General features: G+C 39.4%; 1 protein-coding gene and 1 pseudogene across 4 annotated transcripts in view; one reads left to right on the top strand and one right to left on the bottom strand.

Moving 5' to 3' along the window:
* Positions 1–16,019, bottom strand: part of ACADM (acyl-CoA dehydrogenase medium chain) — a 40,030-nt gene that overhangs the window by 9,210 nt on the left and 14,801 nt on the right. For all 4 annotated transcript variants that reach the window (XM_063624074.1, XM_063624072.1, XM_063624073.1 and 1 more), the window contains 4 exons: positions 14,468–14,598; positions 8,643–8,751; positions 5,018–5,158; positions 4,037–4,132 (listed from right to left, as the gene is read on the bottom strand). In XM_063624074.1, coding sequence (XP_063480144.1) covers positions 4,037–4,132; positions 5,018–5,158; positions 8,643–8,751; positions 14,468–14,598 — 477 coding nt within the window. The remainder of the gene's footprint in view (positions 1–4,036; positions 4,133–5,017; positions 5,159–8,642; positions 8,752–14,467; positions 14,599–16,019) is intronic.
* LOC134733658 (dihydrolipoyllysine-residue succinyltransferase component of 2-oxoglutarate dehydrogenase complex, mitochondrial-like) lies at positions 9,784–11,145 on the top strand (annotated as a pseudogene).

Here is a 16,019-nt window from a genome sequence, read left to right as displayed (position 1 = left end):
AGCAGAGATCGCACCACTGCACTCCAGCCTGGGCAACGGAGTAAGACTCCATCTCAAAAAAAAAAAAAAAAAAAAAAACAAAAACTGAAGTTTCAAAGGGCACACCAATGGGTTGGGAGACAACTAGCAAAGGAATGACAAGGAATTATGGTGTCATATCACTGTACCTATTAATTAAAAATGCAAAACTAGGCCAGGCGCAGTCACTCATGCCTGTAATCCCAGCACTTTGGGAGACCAAGATGGGTGGATTACTCAAGCTCAGGAGTTCAAGACCAGCCTAGGTAACATGGCAAAACTCCATTTCTACAAAAAAAAAACAGCTGAGCATGGTGGCTCACACCTATAGTCCCAGCTACTCAGGAGGCTAAGGTAGGAGGATCGCTTAAGCCAGGAGGCAGAGGTTGCAGCGAACTGAGATCACACCACTGCACTCCAGCCTGGGCAGTAGTAGAGTGAGACCCTGTCTCCAAAAAAAAGAAGCTATCAGCATTTTGCAGAGTGCTTAGAAGAGAAGCAAATCTTCAGTAGAAATCAAATGATAAAAGACTGTATTTTGAGTTAAGCAGTAAAGAAAAACTAAGACTTTTCAATATTTAATAAGAAAAAAATCTTTAGAATTTATAAGAAAGAGAACATAAAAGGAGAAGTTTCTATATTGAGTTGAAAGCCAAAAATACAGTTACCATCAGATACTTGGGTAAGGAGGACCTGAAAGACGATGACAGATCTTCACTGAAAAGCATTAGGTTGAAATTTATTTATGAATAAGATAAACTAACATTTAGTAAAATGTACATATGTAGCTCTGGCAACATGAAGGAGTTAACAAAGAAATACTTGGTTAAGAAAAAAAAAAGCTCATAGGAAAGAAACAGAAATCTCTAAGTGCCTCAAAAAAGGAATTTAAATCCTGAGGAGAAGAGATAACATGGAGGAAAAAAAAAATCAGACTCAGATTTGGGCTCAGCAGGATAGGAACCAGAGTTTTAAGAAACACATAAGAACAAGAGATTTCTATGTGAGCATGAACAATCTAAGGGGCTAAAACTGAGACTCCCAGCATGTAAAAGCTTTGCTTTCCAAAGGGGCAATTAAAAGTCTGGGCTCATCAGGATAGGAGGGCCACAAAGAAGCTGATCTCTTGCCCAGGAGGGTTAAAAAAAGAACAAGAAAAAAAGGACTTTTGTTGTTGTTTTGAGACAGGGTCTCACACTGTTGCCCAGACTGGAATGTAGGGAGTTTCTTAATGTGTGAGATCAATGTACGAGCCCTGTGATACAGGATTCCCCAAGTCAAGAAATTAATGTAAAATAACAGCTCTTAGAATGGCAAAATCTCTGACGTACCTAATAAAAGTGCCAAAAAAGTACAAAAGCCAATTTCTAAAATGCTTCCATAATGCTCTGAGAAATACAGTACCTCCTGCAGGTAAGTTGTTTACAAATAAAAAATAAAAGCAAAATAATTGACCATAAAAGAGTTAGGAGACACAATACACCTTGAAAGATTAGCACCCTAAGAATTGAAGATAACAAAAAAATCTGAAATTGATTATAAATGAAGAAGGTTTACACGATTAATGACAAAAAAAGGAAAAGGCGGTATGATGTTGAAAAGAAGGTATAATGGAAAAAACCAAATATAACTTCTGGAAATGAAAAGTAGTCATTAATAAATCAACAGATAGATAAAATAGATTAGGCACGGCCAGGCGCAGTGGCTCACGCTTGTAATCCCAGCACTTTGGGAGGCCAAGGCGGGCAGATCACGAGGTCAGGAGATCAAGACCATGGTGAAACCCCGTCTCTACTAAAAATACAAAAAAATTAGCCGGGCGTGGTAGTCCCAGCTACTCGGAGAGGCTGAGGCAGGAGAATGGCGTGAACCCAGGAGGCGGAGCTTGCAGTGAGCCGAGATCCACACCACTGCACTCCAGCCTGGGCGACAGAGCAAGACTCCGTCTCAAAAAAAAAAAAAAAAAAAAAGATTAGGCACAAGATAAGAGAACTAGAAAGCAGATCTGAAAAAATTATCTAGAATACAGTGCAGAAAGATAAATTATGAAACTAAGGTTAAGGGACACAGGGCAGTGCTAATCCAAGTTTGTCCACAGTGCTGATTCACAAACTGTTACTGGTTGATAGTACAGAAGATGAGAATAAGCATTTAGAGACTTTTACAGCAATTTAACATTGTTGTGACATTCTTATATTTTACAAAAATAATGGTCCACATTAACTAGAAATTAAAACAAACTGGTCTTTCACCACAGATAGTTTGAGAACCACTGACAAATGGAGATAGGAATAGGAGGCTCCTGGGGGGCTGAGGTGGAAAGATTGCTTGAGCTCAGGTGTTTGAGACCAGCCTGGGCAACATAGTGAGACCCTATCTCTACAAAAATAAAAAAATTAGGCAGGTATGGTGGTGTGCCCCTATAGTTCCAGTTATTTAGGAGGCTGAGGTGGGAGGATTGCTTGATCTGGAGAGGCTGCAATGAGCCATGACTGCACCACTGCACTCACATTTGGGCAACCAAGACCCTGTCTCAAAAAAAAAAAAAGAGAAAGAAATAGGAGATTCACTATACAACTCATAGTGAGTTGTAGGAGAGAATACAGATAATGGGGGAGCATCAATATTTGAAGGGGTAAGTTAAGAATTACCCTGGAAATTCATGTAAGACACGACTCTTTATAGTACTAAAATATCCTGAGAGGACATGGGAAGTAACAAGAATTCAGAGTATAACATAGGTCAGGCGCAGTGGTTCAGGCCTGTAATCCTAGCACTTTGGGAGGCCAAGGCAGGCAGATCACTTGAGGCCAGGAGTTCAACACCAGCCCAGCCAACATAAAGGAATCCTATCTCTACTAAAAATACCAAAATCTGCTGGGTGTGGTGGTGTGTGCCTGTAGTCCCAGTAACTCGGGAGGCTGAGGCAGGAGAATCACTTGAACACAGGAGGTGGGGGTTTCAGTGAGCCCAGATCATGCCACTGTACTTCAACCTGGACGACACAGCAAGACTTCGTCTCCCACCCAAAAAAAAAAAAAAGCATAAAATAGGATCCTGGATCTGTGACTTATAAATTGTGTGGCCTTGGACAAATCATTTAATACCTCTGAGCTTCAGTTTCTTGATCCTTAAAAGAGGTAACACTACCCAAAAGAGGTTTTACTGAGAGAATTAGAAAAATATATATATATATATTTCTTTTTTGAGACGGAGTCTCACTCTGTCGCCCAGGCTGGAGTGCAGTGGCGTGATCTCGGCTCACTGCAAGCTCTGCCTCCTGGGTTCACGCCATTCTCCTGTCTCAGCCTCCCAAGTAGCTGGGACTACAGGCGCCCACCACCATGCCCGGATAATTTTTGTATTTTTAGAAGAGATGGGGTTTCACCGTGTTAGCCAGGATGGTCTCGATCTCCTGACCTCGTGATCCGCCTGCCTCAGCCTCCCAAAGTGCTGGGACTACAGGCGTGAGCCACCGCGCCCGGCTAGAAAATATATTTAAAATGCATAGCACAAGGCCGGGCCCGGTGGCTCATGCCTATAATCCCAGTACTTTGGGAGGCTGAGGCAGGCGGATCGAGACCAGCCCAGCCAACATAGTGAAACCCCATCTGTTCTAAAAATACAAAAATTAGCCAGGCAAAGCGGTGCACACCTATAGTTCCCACTACTTGGGAGGCTGAGGTAGGAGAATTGCTTGAACTCGGGAGGCGGAGGCTGTGGTGAACTGAGATTGTGCCACTGCACTCCAGCCTGAGCAACAGAGTGAGACTCCATCTAAAACAAAAAAAAAAAAAACAAAAAAAAAACGCATAGCACGGTGTCAGGTTCAGAAGTAACCAATAGTTAGTGGCACACTCTAAAAAGAAATGTCTTCGAAACTCATCTTGATAAAACCACATTATCTTCTTGCTATCAAAGTAGAAATTGATTAGTTTGTGGTTTAAAAATCATTTCTAAATATTAAATGAAAATGAGTGTCTTTACATTTGAACAAAGCAAGCAGTATTAAAATTACCTCTACAAGTAGCTTTCCAAAAGTTTTCCTTTCCAGGGCATACTTGGTAGCTTCATCCAAAGCTCTTTGTGCTAATCCAACAGCACCAGCAGCTACCTAGTATTTTAACATATTATAAAGCAAAAGTTCATGTTATCTTTAAAACACAAAATATCTGCCTAAGTGTCTATGTTAGGGAGTGTACAAAGAGAAGGTGATGTACAGCAACAAGAAACTGGTGGGGAGAGGGGAATAGGCACGTAAGTTTATATTATTTGTTAATTAAAGGTAGTAAGACGCATTTGTTAGGCATAATATCATACTCTAGAAAAAAGTCATTGCTTTTGTTTAACCAGAGAAACCTTACTAGGGGAAATATCCTTAATGAGTAAAGACAGAAAATGAGTACATATTAACAGGATGATCATATTGAGGGTGGACTGCCTCTCTAAATCTAGCACCAACTACAGTAATTTTGCAGTTGCTAAAATAATTTCTATAATGGATAGTAAGAAAAGTTGAAGAATTATTTAAAAAATTAAGAAAAGTAACAATATGGTCAGGCGTGGTGGCTCACGCCTGTAATCCCAGCACTTTGGGAGGCCGACGTAGGCAGATCACGAGGTCAAGAGATCGAGACCATCCTGGCCAACATGATGAAACCCCATCTCTACTAAAAATACAAAAATTAGCTGGGCAGAGTGGTGTGTGCCTGTAGTCCCAGCTACTCATGAGGCTAAGGCAGGAGAATCTCTTGAACCCAGGACGTGAAGGTTGCAATGAGCTGAGATTGCACCACTGCACTCCAGCCTGATGACAGAGCGAGATTCTGTCTCAAAAAAAAAAAAAAAAAGAAAAGTAACAGTATTTCTCCTATATCCTTAATAAAATAAGCAGATATTAAAAAGAGAAACACACTAAACATACAATTTTAAAGTAAAACTACTTATTTAATGTAATAAATAAGAGATCCCATAAAGATTATTAACCCATATTACTTACTACAGGTCTGGTTTTATCAAAAGCTCCCATTGCAATTTTGAAACCAGCTCCGTCACCAATTAAAACATTTTCTTTAGGCACTTTCACATCTTCGAAGACAATTCCTCTAGTATCTGAACATCGCTGGCCCATGTTTAATTCCTAATAATAAAATTGATATATTTTAAGGAATTTTTTTTTGAGCCAGCATCAATTTTTGCTTTAATCACTGTTTCATGACTTTCTGCAATTACCTAAAACAGGGATCAACAAACTGTAGTCTGCAATGCCTGTTTTGCAAAGAAAGCCTGACTGGAATACAGTCACGCCTATTTGTTCATATATCATCTACAGTTACTTTCTTGATACAATAGCAGAACTGAGTAGTTGTGACAGAGATATGGCCTGCAAAGCCTGAAATATTTATAATTTGGATCTTGACAAAAAAATTTGTCAACCATAATCTAAAACAATGTTTCACGAATTTTGAAACCAACACTAGTCTAAAGGTCTACAAGTACATCTTATCAACAGACAAATCTCATTATATGTTTGAAAGCTATCTATTTTACCATGTCAGAAAAAACAGTTAGTAAACACAATCTGAGACCTTTAATCTTAATAGAGCTAGTAAAATAATCTACTGAATAAAAATTGATTTTGTTTTCCTTTGACTCTTTGTTAAAATTAGGTTTACTGAGGTATAATTTACATGTAGAAAAGTCACCATTTTTATGTATACATTTCTAATAGCTCTGACAAATGTATATGTGTGTAACCCCCACCATGCTCAAGATACAGAGTATTTTAGAACCCCAAAAAGTTACTTTGTTCTCCCTTTATAGTCAATTTCCTTATTCTACACCTATCCCCTGGCAACCACTGTGTGATTTCTCTCCACGTAGTTTTTCCTTTTCCAGAACGTCATTTAAGTGAAATAATAAAGTCTGCTTTCTGTGTCTGACTTTTCACTTAGTATAGTGCTTCTGAGATTCATCCATGTTGCTACATGATCAATAATTCATTTGTTTTACTGCTAAGTAGTATCCCACTCTATGGATGTACCATATATCCATTATCTTTTCACTAGTTGACAGATACTCCCCTCCTTTTTAGGAATCATTAATAAAATTGCAATAAACATTTGTATATAGGTCTTTATTTTCATTTCTCTTGGGTATTTATCTAAGAGCACTGGTTATGTGATAAGTGTATGTTTGACTTTATAAGAAACTACTAAACTAGCTACATTCCCTCAACTGTTTGTTTTAAAAATTTTCAAACCAATGGAGGAGTTGTAATAGGTATATAAGTACTTATATGCCCTTCATCTATAACAGATTCACCAATTGTTAACATTTTGATACATTTGCTTTACTTTTTATTTCTCTTTCTCTTTGTATATAACTATTAGTGTTATGCTGAATCATGAGAGGAAGTTGCAGACAACTCTTAATAAGGAAAAAAACTTGATCTCATTTTTAATAAGCAGAAAGAGAAACAGGAGCAATGGAAGCAAAGAGCTATAAACTAATCCTTTAATTTGCTGGTTTTAATAGTCTGCTTCTGAGTTTGAAGAAATGATAACAATAGTTTGACCTAGAAGGAAGCCAACATCCCCTTATTTTGCCTTTAAAAGTTAATAAACTAGAATCTTGGACCACCATGCAGATATAATGAGAAAACATCTTACCAGATTCATCCCAAACCCCACAACATTTAAAACCGAAATGCTTCCTGGGCTCACCTCATACCATATAGTTTCTAAAACACAAAACATTTGAAAACATTAGGTCTCACTCTGTCATCCAGGCTGCAGTACAGCAACACAAGCATGGCTCACTGCAGCCTTGACTTCCTGGGCTTAGGTGATCCTCCCACTTCAGCCTTCCAAGTAGCTGGGACTACAGGTGTGTGTCACTGCAACTGGCTAATTTTAAAATTTTTTTGTAGAGGTAAAGTCTCAATATGTTGCCCAGGCTGGTCCTGAACTCCTGAGTTCAAGTAGTTCTCCCACCTCAACCTCCCAAAGTGCTACGATTACAGTCATGAACCACCAAACCCGGCCTGAAAACATCAAATTTCACAAATTTGTAAATATCTATTTGTTTCAGTGAAGATTTAAGGAGGCTTGAATATACACAATGTAATTATCTATATCCCTCATCAGAAAGTAATTTACCTAAGGCCAGGGATTTTTGTCTATTTTGATACATACTGTATCCCTAATAGCTAGAATACTGTATATAGTATGCACTACATAAATATTTATTGAAGTAGAGATTTTTTTAAGTGAGGAAATTAGGCAAAAGAAAAAAAACTAGAAATAGCAAGATAAAATCAGGAGTGAGTTTACTACTAAAAAAAGTATAAGCTGTTCGGTCCTTTATACTTTCTAAAGATGGGCCATACATTTGGCCAAGTTTGCTAGCAACTATTCCTAAGACAGAAACATGATCTGTTACACAAATAAAAAACAATTTCTTGGGAAAAGCACAACAATTTTTAGTTCTTATATTTTGTTATATACAACAGTATCATCTGTTTTGTCAAGTGCAGTCTACCTTTAATATCTGATTGAAAATATAGCACAATACTACAGTATCAGAAACTACACTGGGTAAGGTCCTAGGATACCTCCATATTGATTTCAACTCTGCCTCTAACTTTGGGACCTTGGTTGGGCGCAGTGGCTCATGCCTATAATCCCAGCACTTTAGGGGGCCAAGGTGGGAGGATCGCTTGAGCCCAGGAGTCTGAGACCAGCCTGGGCAACACAGCACAACCCTGTCTCTACAAAAAATACAAAAATTAGCCAGGTGTGGTGGTGCATGCCAATAATCCTAGCCACTCAGCAGGCTGAGGTGGGATGATTGTTTGAGCCCAGGAGGCAGAGGTTGTAGTGAGCTGAGATCCTGCCACTGTACTCCACCCTGGGCAACAGAGCGAGACACTGTCTCAAAAAAAAAAAAAAAAAAAAATTACTTTATTGACTTCATTTCTTCTCTTCTTTATAAAATTTATAATTTTAAATTCTGATTTATAAAATTTTAAACTCTTTAGTCTACTTTAAATGCCAAATTTATCTCCACATATTCAGAATACAAACCTTTTCAAATATGTTAAATTACCTTTTCTTATTTAAGTAAGATTTTCTTGCCTTTCCACATTCAAGGTTATTTGCTATTTTCTACACTCTTTTCAGGCATAGACTTTTTTCTTAGTGTTGTATGACCTAGTAAAATCTCAATTATGCCACATTGTTTTTATCTGTAAAATGGGCATAATGCCACTTACCCTACCAAAAGGTTGCTGTGAGGATCCAATGGGGAAAAGAGTGGGAAAGTCCTTTGAAATAACCAAAATTCTTATTATTGGTCAGGTAATATAAATGATAGCTTGATTTTACTTCATTATTCCTCACAGCTGTTATTAGCCTTCTACTGGTCTTTCAAAATGACTTGAAATGACTGTTCACAAAATCTTCAGTAGTACATAGACTATTTGATCTAATATCATCAAAACACAGCTTTATTTTTACTCCAACTTAATAAAAACAAATGTTTTCATTAAAAGAAAGTTAAGTAATTTTGCAATTTATAATTAAAATAATATTTGGGGCCCTAATCATTGATAAATACTTTACCTTTCTCCCAATCTGAACTCCTGGGGTATCTGCTTCCACAATGAATCCAGTAAAGGCTTTATTAACAGGAGCTTTAGGATCTGGATCAGAACGTGCCAATAAAAAATACCTAAGAGATACACATACCCAATAATGGTGGTAACATCAGCAAATAACACATGGTGATTGCTCTCTCAGTTAATTCTCTTAACAATCCCAATTATTATTACCTACATTTTACAAATGAGGAAATAAATAATCAGGTTTAAAAACTTGCCTAGTCACGTACCTAGTATATGGAAGAGCTAGTATTTGAGGTCTATGTCTTAATAACACAGTAGGCCCTCCCCCATTCCATGGGGTTTCACTTTCTGTGGTTTCAGTTACCTGCAGTACAGTATATATATTTTGAAAGACAAAGAGGACATTTACATAACATATTTATTTATTTTTTTTTGACAAGATCTCACTCTGTTGCCCAGGCTGGAGTACAGTGGCACGATCTTGGCTCACTGCAGTCTCGACTTCCCCAGCTCAAGCGATCCTTCCACCTCTTCTGAGTCACTGGTACTATGGGCATGTGCCACCATCCCTAGCCAATTTTTTGTTTATTTTTTGTAGGGATGAAGTCTCACTACCTTTCCCAGGCTGGTCTCAAACTCCTGGACTCAAGGGATCTTCCCACGTGGGCCTTCTAAAGTGCTGGGATTACAGGTATAAGCCACCATGCCTGGCCTACATTTACATAACTTATTACAATACATTGCTATAGTTCTATTTTATTAGTAGTTGTTGTTAATCTCTTGCTGGGCCTACTTTATAAATTAAACTTTATAATAAGTATATATGTATAGGAAAAAAACATAGTATATACGGGGTTTGGTACTTCTGAGGTTTCAGGCATCCACTAGGGGTCCTGGGATGTATCCTGCAAGGGTAAGGAGGGACTATAGTAAGCCATTTAACTTTTTTTTAGTAATATGAGTTGTAAGTAAAAATTCCTGGTATAGTATTATTATTACAAGACAGTCTGTGCCTGTTGCAACTGGCACTTTTTCTTTCCCAAAACTAATTTTATCTTTAAGGGGCATGCTATCTTGAAAACGAGAGCAAATAGAGCTGCCTGTGAAAAGGAATAATATAAAACGGAGACCCGGCCGCCGTGATGCTGTCCCGGTCCCGCTGTGTGTCCCGGGCGTTCAGACGCTCGCTCTCCGCCTTCCAGAAGGGGAACTGCCCTCTAGGGAGATGTTCCCTGCCTGGGGTCTCCTTATGCCAGGGACCAGGTTACCCTAACAGCAGGAAGGTTGTCATTAACAGTGTCTTCAGTGTTCGCTTCTTCAGAACTACAGCTGTATGCAAGGATGACTTGGTTACAGTCAAAACCCCAGCGTTTGCAGAATCTGTCACAGAGGGAGATGTCGGGTGGGAGAAAGCTGTTGGAGACACAGTTGCAGAAGATGAAGTGGTTTGTGAGATTGAAACTGACAAGACATTGGTGCAGGTTCCATCATCAGCAAATGGCGTGACTGAAGCTCTTTTGGTACCTGATGGGGGAAAAGTCAAAGGAGGCACTCTGCTTTTCACACTCAGGAAAACTGGTGCTGCTCCTGCTAAGGCGAAGCCAGCTGAAGCTCCTGCTGCTGCAGCCCCAAGAGCAGAACCTATAGCAGCGGTAGTTCCTCCCCCTGCAGCACCCATACCCACTCAGATGCCACCAGTGCCCACACCCTCACAACCTCCTTCTAGCAAATCTGTGTCTGCAGTAAAACCCACTGTTGTCCCACCACTAGCTGAGCCAGGAGCTGGCAAAGGTCTGCATTCAGAACATCGGGAGAAAATGAACAGGATGTGGCAGTGCATTGCTCAGCGTCTGAAGAAGGCCCAGAATACATGTGCATAGCTGACAACTTTTAATGAGATTGACATGAGTAACATCCAGGAGATGAGGGCTCAGCACAAAGAGGCTTTTTTGAAGAAACATAACCTCAAACTAGGCTTCATGTCGGCATTTGTGAAGGCCTTAGCCTTTGCCTTGCAGGAACAGCCTGTTGTAAATGCAGTGATTGACGATATAACCAAAGAGGTGGTATATAGGGATTATATTGACATCAGTGTTGCAGTGGCCACCCCATAGGGTCTGGTGGTTCCAGTCATCAGGAATTTGGAAGCTATGAATCACGTAGATATTGAACAGACCATCACTGAACTGGGAGAAAAGGCCCAAAAGAATGAACTTGCCATCGAAGATATGGATGGCGGTACCTTCACCATTAGCAATGGAGGCATTTTTGGCTTGCTCTTTGGAACACCCATTATCAACCCCCCTCAGTCTGCCATCCTGGGGATGCATGGCATCTTTGACAGGCCAGTGGCTATAGGAGGCAAGGTAGAGGTGCAGCCCATGATGTACGTGGCACTGACCTATGATCACCGGCTGACTGATGGCAGACAGGCTGTGACTTTCCTTGGCAAAACCAAGGCAGCGGTAGAGGATCCCAGAGTCCTCCTCCTGGATCTTTAGGAGGACCTATACACCCTACAAATTGATCATGCAGGAACTGAAAACCAGTCTTCTCCCTGCCCCCTCATGGGTCCCAGGTTAGCCTGCCGAGAGGCAGGCACATGCTGATGGCCTCAAGCAAGGAAGAAGAGCACTATGTAACCAGCAGTCACAGGTCTTTTCTTGGTGTTCGTGCCAGGCTCTCTCCCTCTCTGCACCTGTCTCATACCCACGAATATCTTAATTCCTTAGGCTTGAGAGAGAGCCTTAATGGATGCTCATTCATACTCCTGCCTTTCTTCCATCAGCTCTCTGCAAAGATGATTTTGCTTCTCCCTAGTGCTGGTATACTATAGAGAAAGCCCCGGGGACCATGTGATTAAGTTCCTATCTTTTGAAAGTTTGTTCTGCAGAGATATCTAGGAGGATGCTGTGCCTCCCAAGCTCAGAGCAGCCCGTCCTGGCTCTGCACATTCTCCCTTGATTCCACTTGTGTGGAGGGATTGAACACAAGCAAAGAGGTGCTGCTTTGCTTCTTCAATGGCACCTTCATTCTCCATTGTCACTGACTTCAAGATGCCTCTTCTACCTCTTCCAGGAAGCACAGGCCAGGGGATCTGGGTGTGTGAGTGGGAGGAGAGAGCAGAGGTCCCCTGAGGTCACGTGTTGTAATCATCATAGAAGGAGAGCCCAGGCCTGCCCTCATGCTCTCCATCACAGGCTCACACCAAGACTCGTCGTGGTACAATCTCACACAGCTGGGGCTGTAGCAACCCTTTCCTGGTTACTGGGCCTCATTCTGGCACCTTGTTCTTACTTACAGCAGATTCTAGCACATCATGGCAGTGGGACCGAGCATGGTCCCAAAGAAGGGCCAGAGCCTGGTAGAGACTAGGGAAGGGAGGTCTCCTCTAGACTGACTCAGACTGCCTTGAGCTTTTCAATTAAGTTGCTGTAAGCACGTGGGCTGAGGAGGCAGTTCTTGTTCCTTCCTGCGTTATAGCGGGGCCTTGTCTCTTCCTTTGCAGGACACAGATCTGGAGGACGTGGACTGGGGTAGGAAACCACACTGAGGGTGTTAGTAGATAGTGGTGTAATGGATGAGGTCATTTCTAAGGTGTGTTGCCCGTGGATCTGGGCACAATCATTGGAATTCCTTGGAGCTACTGTGATTCATGGCTTTGTATCCAACTGCATCCTGGCCAGAGGCTGCTGACATTTGACACCAGGGCCAGTAGAGAGTGCCCTTTTGTATCTTGAGCCAAGAAGTGAGGCCTGGGGGTGGGGGAGGGGGGAAGGGGTGGGAGCTAATACTGAGTGCCTGCAGCATCTACTACTCTGTCTTCACTATTCAGAACTTGTAACTAAAGTATTTAAAGAAACTGATTTTAAATGCAAATTAAAGGGCAGATGTTCTCAAAAAAAAAAATAAAACGGTGACCCATATGTTCCAGCTACTGTTTCTTTATGCAGCAAGTCAGTGTTTTTGTTACAGCTGAGTTATTATGAATATTTGCTGATTTTTTCCTACAGAAGAATTTCTCAGAAAGATTTTGAAGTGCAACATAAGAAAAAAATGCAAATATCCAAGCATCTGTCTAATTCATGTTCTATATATCCTGGTACACGAAAAATTCTTTTAAAAAGGTATATTCTTCCCTAAACAACACAAACTTATTTTCTTTGGTTAAAACCAATACATTACCACTCATTCTATAGTTTTATTTAATAATAGTAACAAAATCGTAAAAATTGTTATCTGGTTTCATATATTACCTAATTTGCCTTACTATATGAACAGTTGTAATCAGTTCTTTCTTTTTGTTTTAATTTTGTAAAGATGGGGTCTCGTTATGTTGCCCAAGCTGGTCTTGAACCCCTGGGCTCAAGCAATCCTCCTGCGTCAGCCTCCAAAAGTGCTGGGATTGCAGACGTGAGTGACTGCACCTGGCCAATCCGTTTTTAAAATTACAAAAACTTCAAACTGCACTGTTAGATTTCTCTCAACTTGTTAAATTTTAATAGTTTCTTCACTGTTTATTAATTGCTGATATTACCAGGAATTGCTTAAAGGTAAAGATATAGCACTCCATAATACTGAATATATTTAGGATGCTCATAAGGAATTGACTGATATGTTTAATCTAAATAACTTCTTAGTAGGCTCACTCTGAAAAAAAATGATGTTTTATTTGCTAGAAACCTGTAGTATATGGCACACAAATATATTGAATCTGAATTTTTTACAAAGAGAGACAGGTCATTTAGTACATTATTCCAATCAATAAAAAGTTATTCTAGAAACTCTCTATATACTTGTAGTGATGGGTAAATACAGTATTTCCCATGACAACTTAACAGCACTGCTGATGGAAAGCTTGTCCTTATGTTAAGCTAAATTCTACATTTTTCTAACTTTCACTCATTAATTCTAAGCTGGCATCCTGAAGTAAACATACATGCCTGATGATCGTTCTGTGTGATAATATTTGAAAAACTTCCAAAGTTTTTCTTCTTTGATCTTCCAAAATAACCAAGCCTTTGCTTTTCAGAACATGTTTTGTAGGCTCCTCCTAATGCAAGACACTTACCTGCTTCTACATTTAGTCAAGTTTTTCAATACATGTTTTAAAATGTGTTGCCCAGAACTGTCACCATTTTTTCTCTATTTGATGCTGTACTTCTATTACTTCGGCTTAAAATTACATTGGCTTTTTAAAGGCTCATACTACTGATTCTTATTGAACTTAAGGGTTACTTATTGAACTTTCCTCATCTTTTATCAACAAATAATCAAGTGTTTTTCTTTAGTATTTTATATTTATACAAATTATTTTTGATCCTTTGTTGAACTTCATATTTTTTGACCATATATTAGGAATTTTCAGATTTTATTAAAGTCAAATTCTGTCTTCTCTAATAGATAACCTGTTTTAAGACTGACTCTGTTTATTTCTGACAATTGGAGACAGGCACTATACCAAAGGTTTTCCTTTTTCCTTAGAGTTTTAGGGATTCCAAGGAGCGGCTGGTATAGGAGATGAGGAGTGGAGATAATAAGCCAAGTAGATAGAGTGCTAGCCTTCCTAATCAGATTCAAACAGAGCACGCATTTGTATTTTATTTTACACATTAAACTTCTGAGAGTTAATTTGAAAAAATAGTGCAGGGGCTTAAAAATAATTTTTGAAAATCACTAAACTGTTTATAATCTCCTATAGGCCTTCCAGTTCCACAAACATACCTTAACTGTAGTGATTTAAAAATATACAGAAAGAAGAAAGAGAGATTTGAAGATAAAACAATTAAGAAAAAATATACAAAGATGTTTTGAACAACATACCAATTAGCTTTTCCTCCGTTGGTTATCCACATCTTCTGACCATTAATAATATACTCATCTCCTTTCTTTTCTGCTTTGGTCTTTATACCAGCTACATCAGAGCCTGCTCCAGGTTCTGTTACACAATAAGCCTTGAATATATAAAAACAAGAGAAATGAAATTAAATGTTAGTGATTAAATTTTGACTGTCTGGAAACAGGATTGTTTTATTTTTTAAGCTGTATTTTAAATATCTAAAATTAAAATGTTCTCACAAAATCAAAGAAACCACTCAAATGTAAAAACTTTTCTGTTTTGTTAGTAAGAGACAGGGTCTCACTGTCTTGCCCAGGCTGGAGTACAGAGGCTCAATGCAGTCTCGGCTTCCTGGACTCAGGAAATCCTCCTGCCTCAGCCTCCTGTGTGTAACAGCTGGGACTGCAAGCACACATCACCATGCCCAGCTAATTTTAAATTTTTTGTAGACATGGAGTCTCACTGTGTTGCCTAGGCTGGTCTCAACCTCCTGGGCTCACGCAATCCTCTGCCTCAGCCTCCCAAAGTGCTGTGACTACAGGTATAAGCCACAGTGCCTGGCCTAAAAACATTTAATATATAATTCAAATTAGGCATAGGTATATCAACAAATCATATATTTTTTAAAAAAGTAAAAATTTAGATAGCTTCAAACAAGTTCATTAAATTCAATTTCACATGTATTCATTCATGCAAACATTTATTGACTATCTACTATGTACCACGATATAAACTAGGATATGGGGAAACCAGAGGTAAAAGAGATTTTCAGTCCTAGAGATTTTCACAATGTAACAGTGAAGATAAATAACTATACTGCAACTCTATGTGTGAAAGTCACAGACAAGGGGCTTGAGAAACTAGTTTCCCAGGGGAGAGGATGTTTAAATTAAGTCTCAAAAAGGAAAATGGCTTCTTTCGGAGGAGGGAAAAAGAGGAAGAATATGCATTCCAGGTACAAGTAATGGCATATGCTATGATACTAAGATAAGAAACACAGTTACCCAGTGTTTCTAATGCTGAAAGTACCAGAGTATGTAAATTCTGTGCATGTAAGGGAATGGTAAGACATGAGTCTGGAAAGAAAGGAAGGAAATGGTTGACGAGAATCTTTTATATCACATTACAAATTCAAAATTTTATCTGGTAGAAACAGGGGAGCCTCTTAGAGCTCTTAAACAGAGGAGTGACAAGACACAAGCAGTAATGGATAAAAGGGGGTGGTAGAAGGCAAGTGTTAGTGCAAGTTAATTCAAGAGTGGCAGGTACTGTGGATACTAAAGAAACAAGTTACTTGCCCTTAAGGTACTTACAGTCCAAAGAAGAAAGAAAATGGGCCGAGCACGGTGGCCCCCGCCTGTAATCCTAGCATTTTGTAAGGCTGAGATGGGAGGATCGCTTGAGACCAGGACTTCAAGACCAGCCTGGTCAACATGGCGAGAACCCATGTCAATTTATTTTTTTAAAATATACAACAAAAAAGAAAGAAACTATATACATTTTAATTCAAACTAGTAAGGGTATATAGGGGCACTA

Source organism: Symphalangus syndactylus, chromosome 12 (assembly GCF_028878055.3).
Source record: "Symphalangus syndactylus isolate Jambi chromosome 12, NHGRI_mSymSyn1-v2.1_pri, whole genome shotgun sequence".
In the NCBI taxonomy this organism is placed as follows: domain Eukaryota; kingdom Metazoa; phylum Chordata; class Mammalia; order Primates; family Hylobatidae; genus Symphalangus; species Symphalangus syndactylus.
The sequence above is the reverse complement of the archived record's forward strand: the minus strand, read 5'-3'. Positions and strand labels throughout refer to the sequence as shown.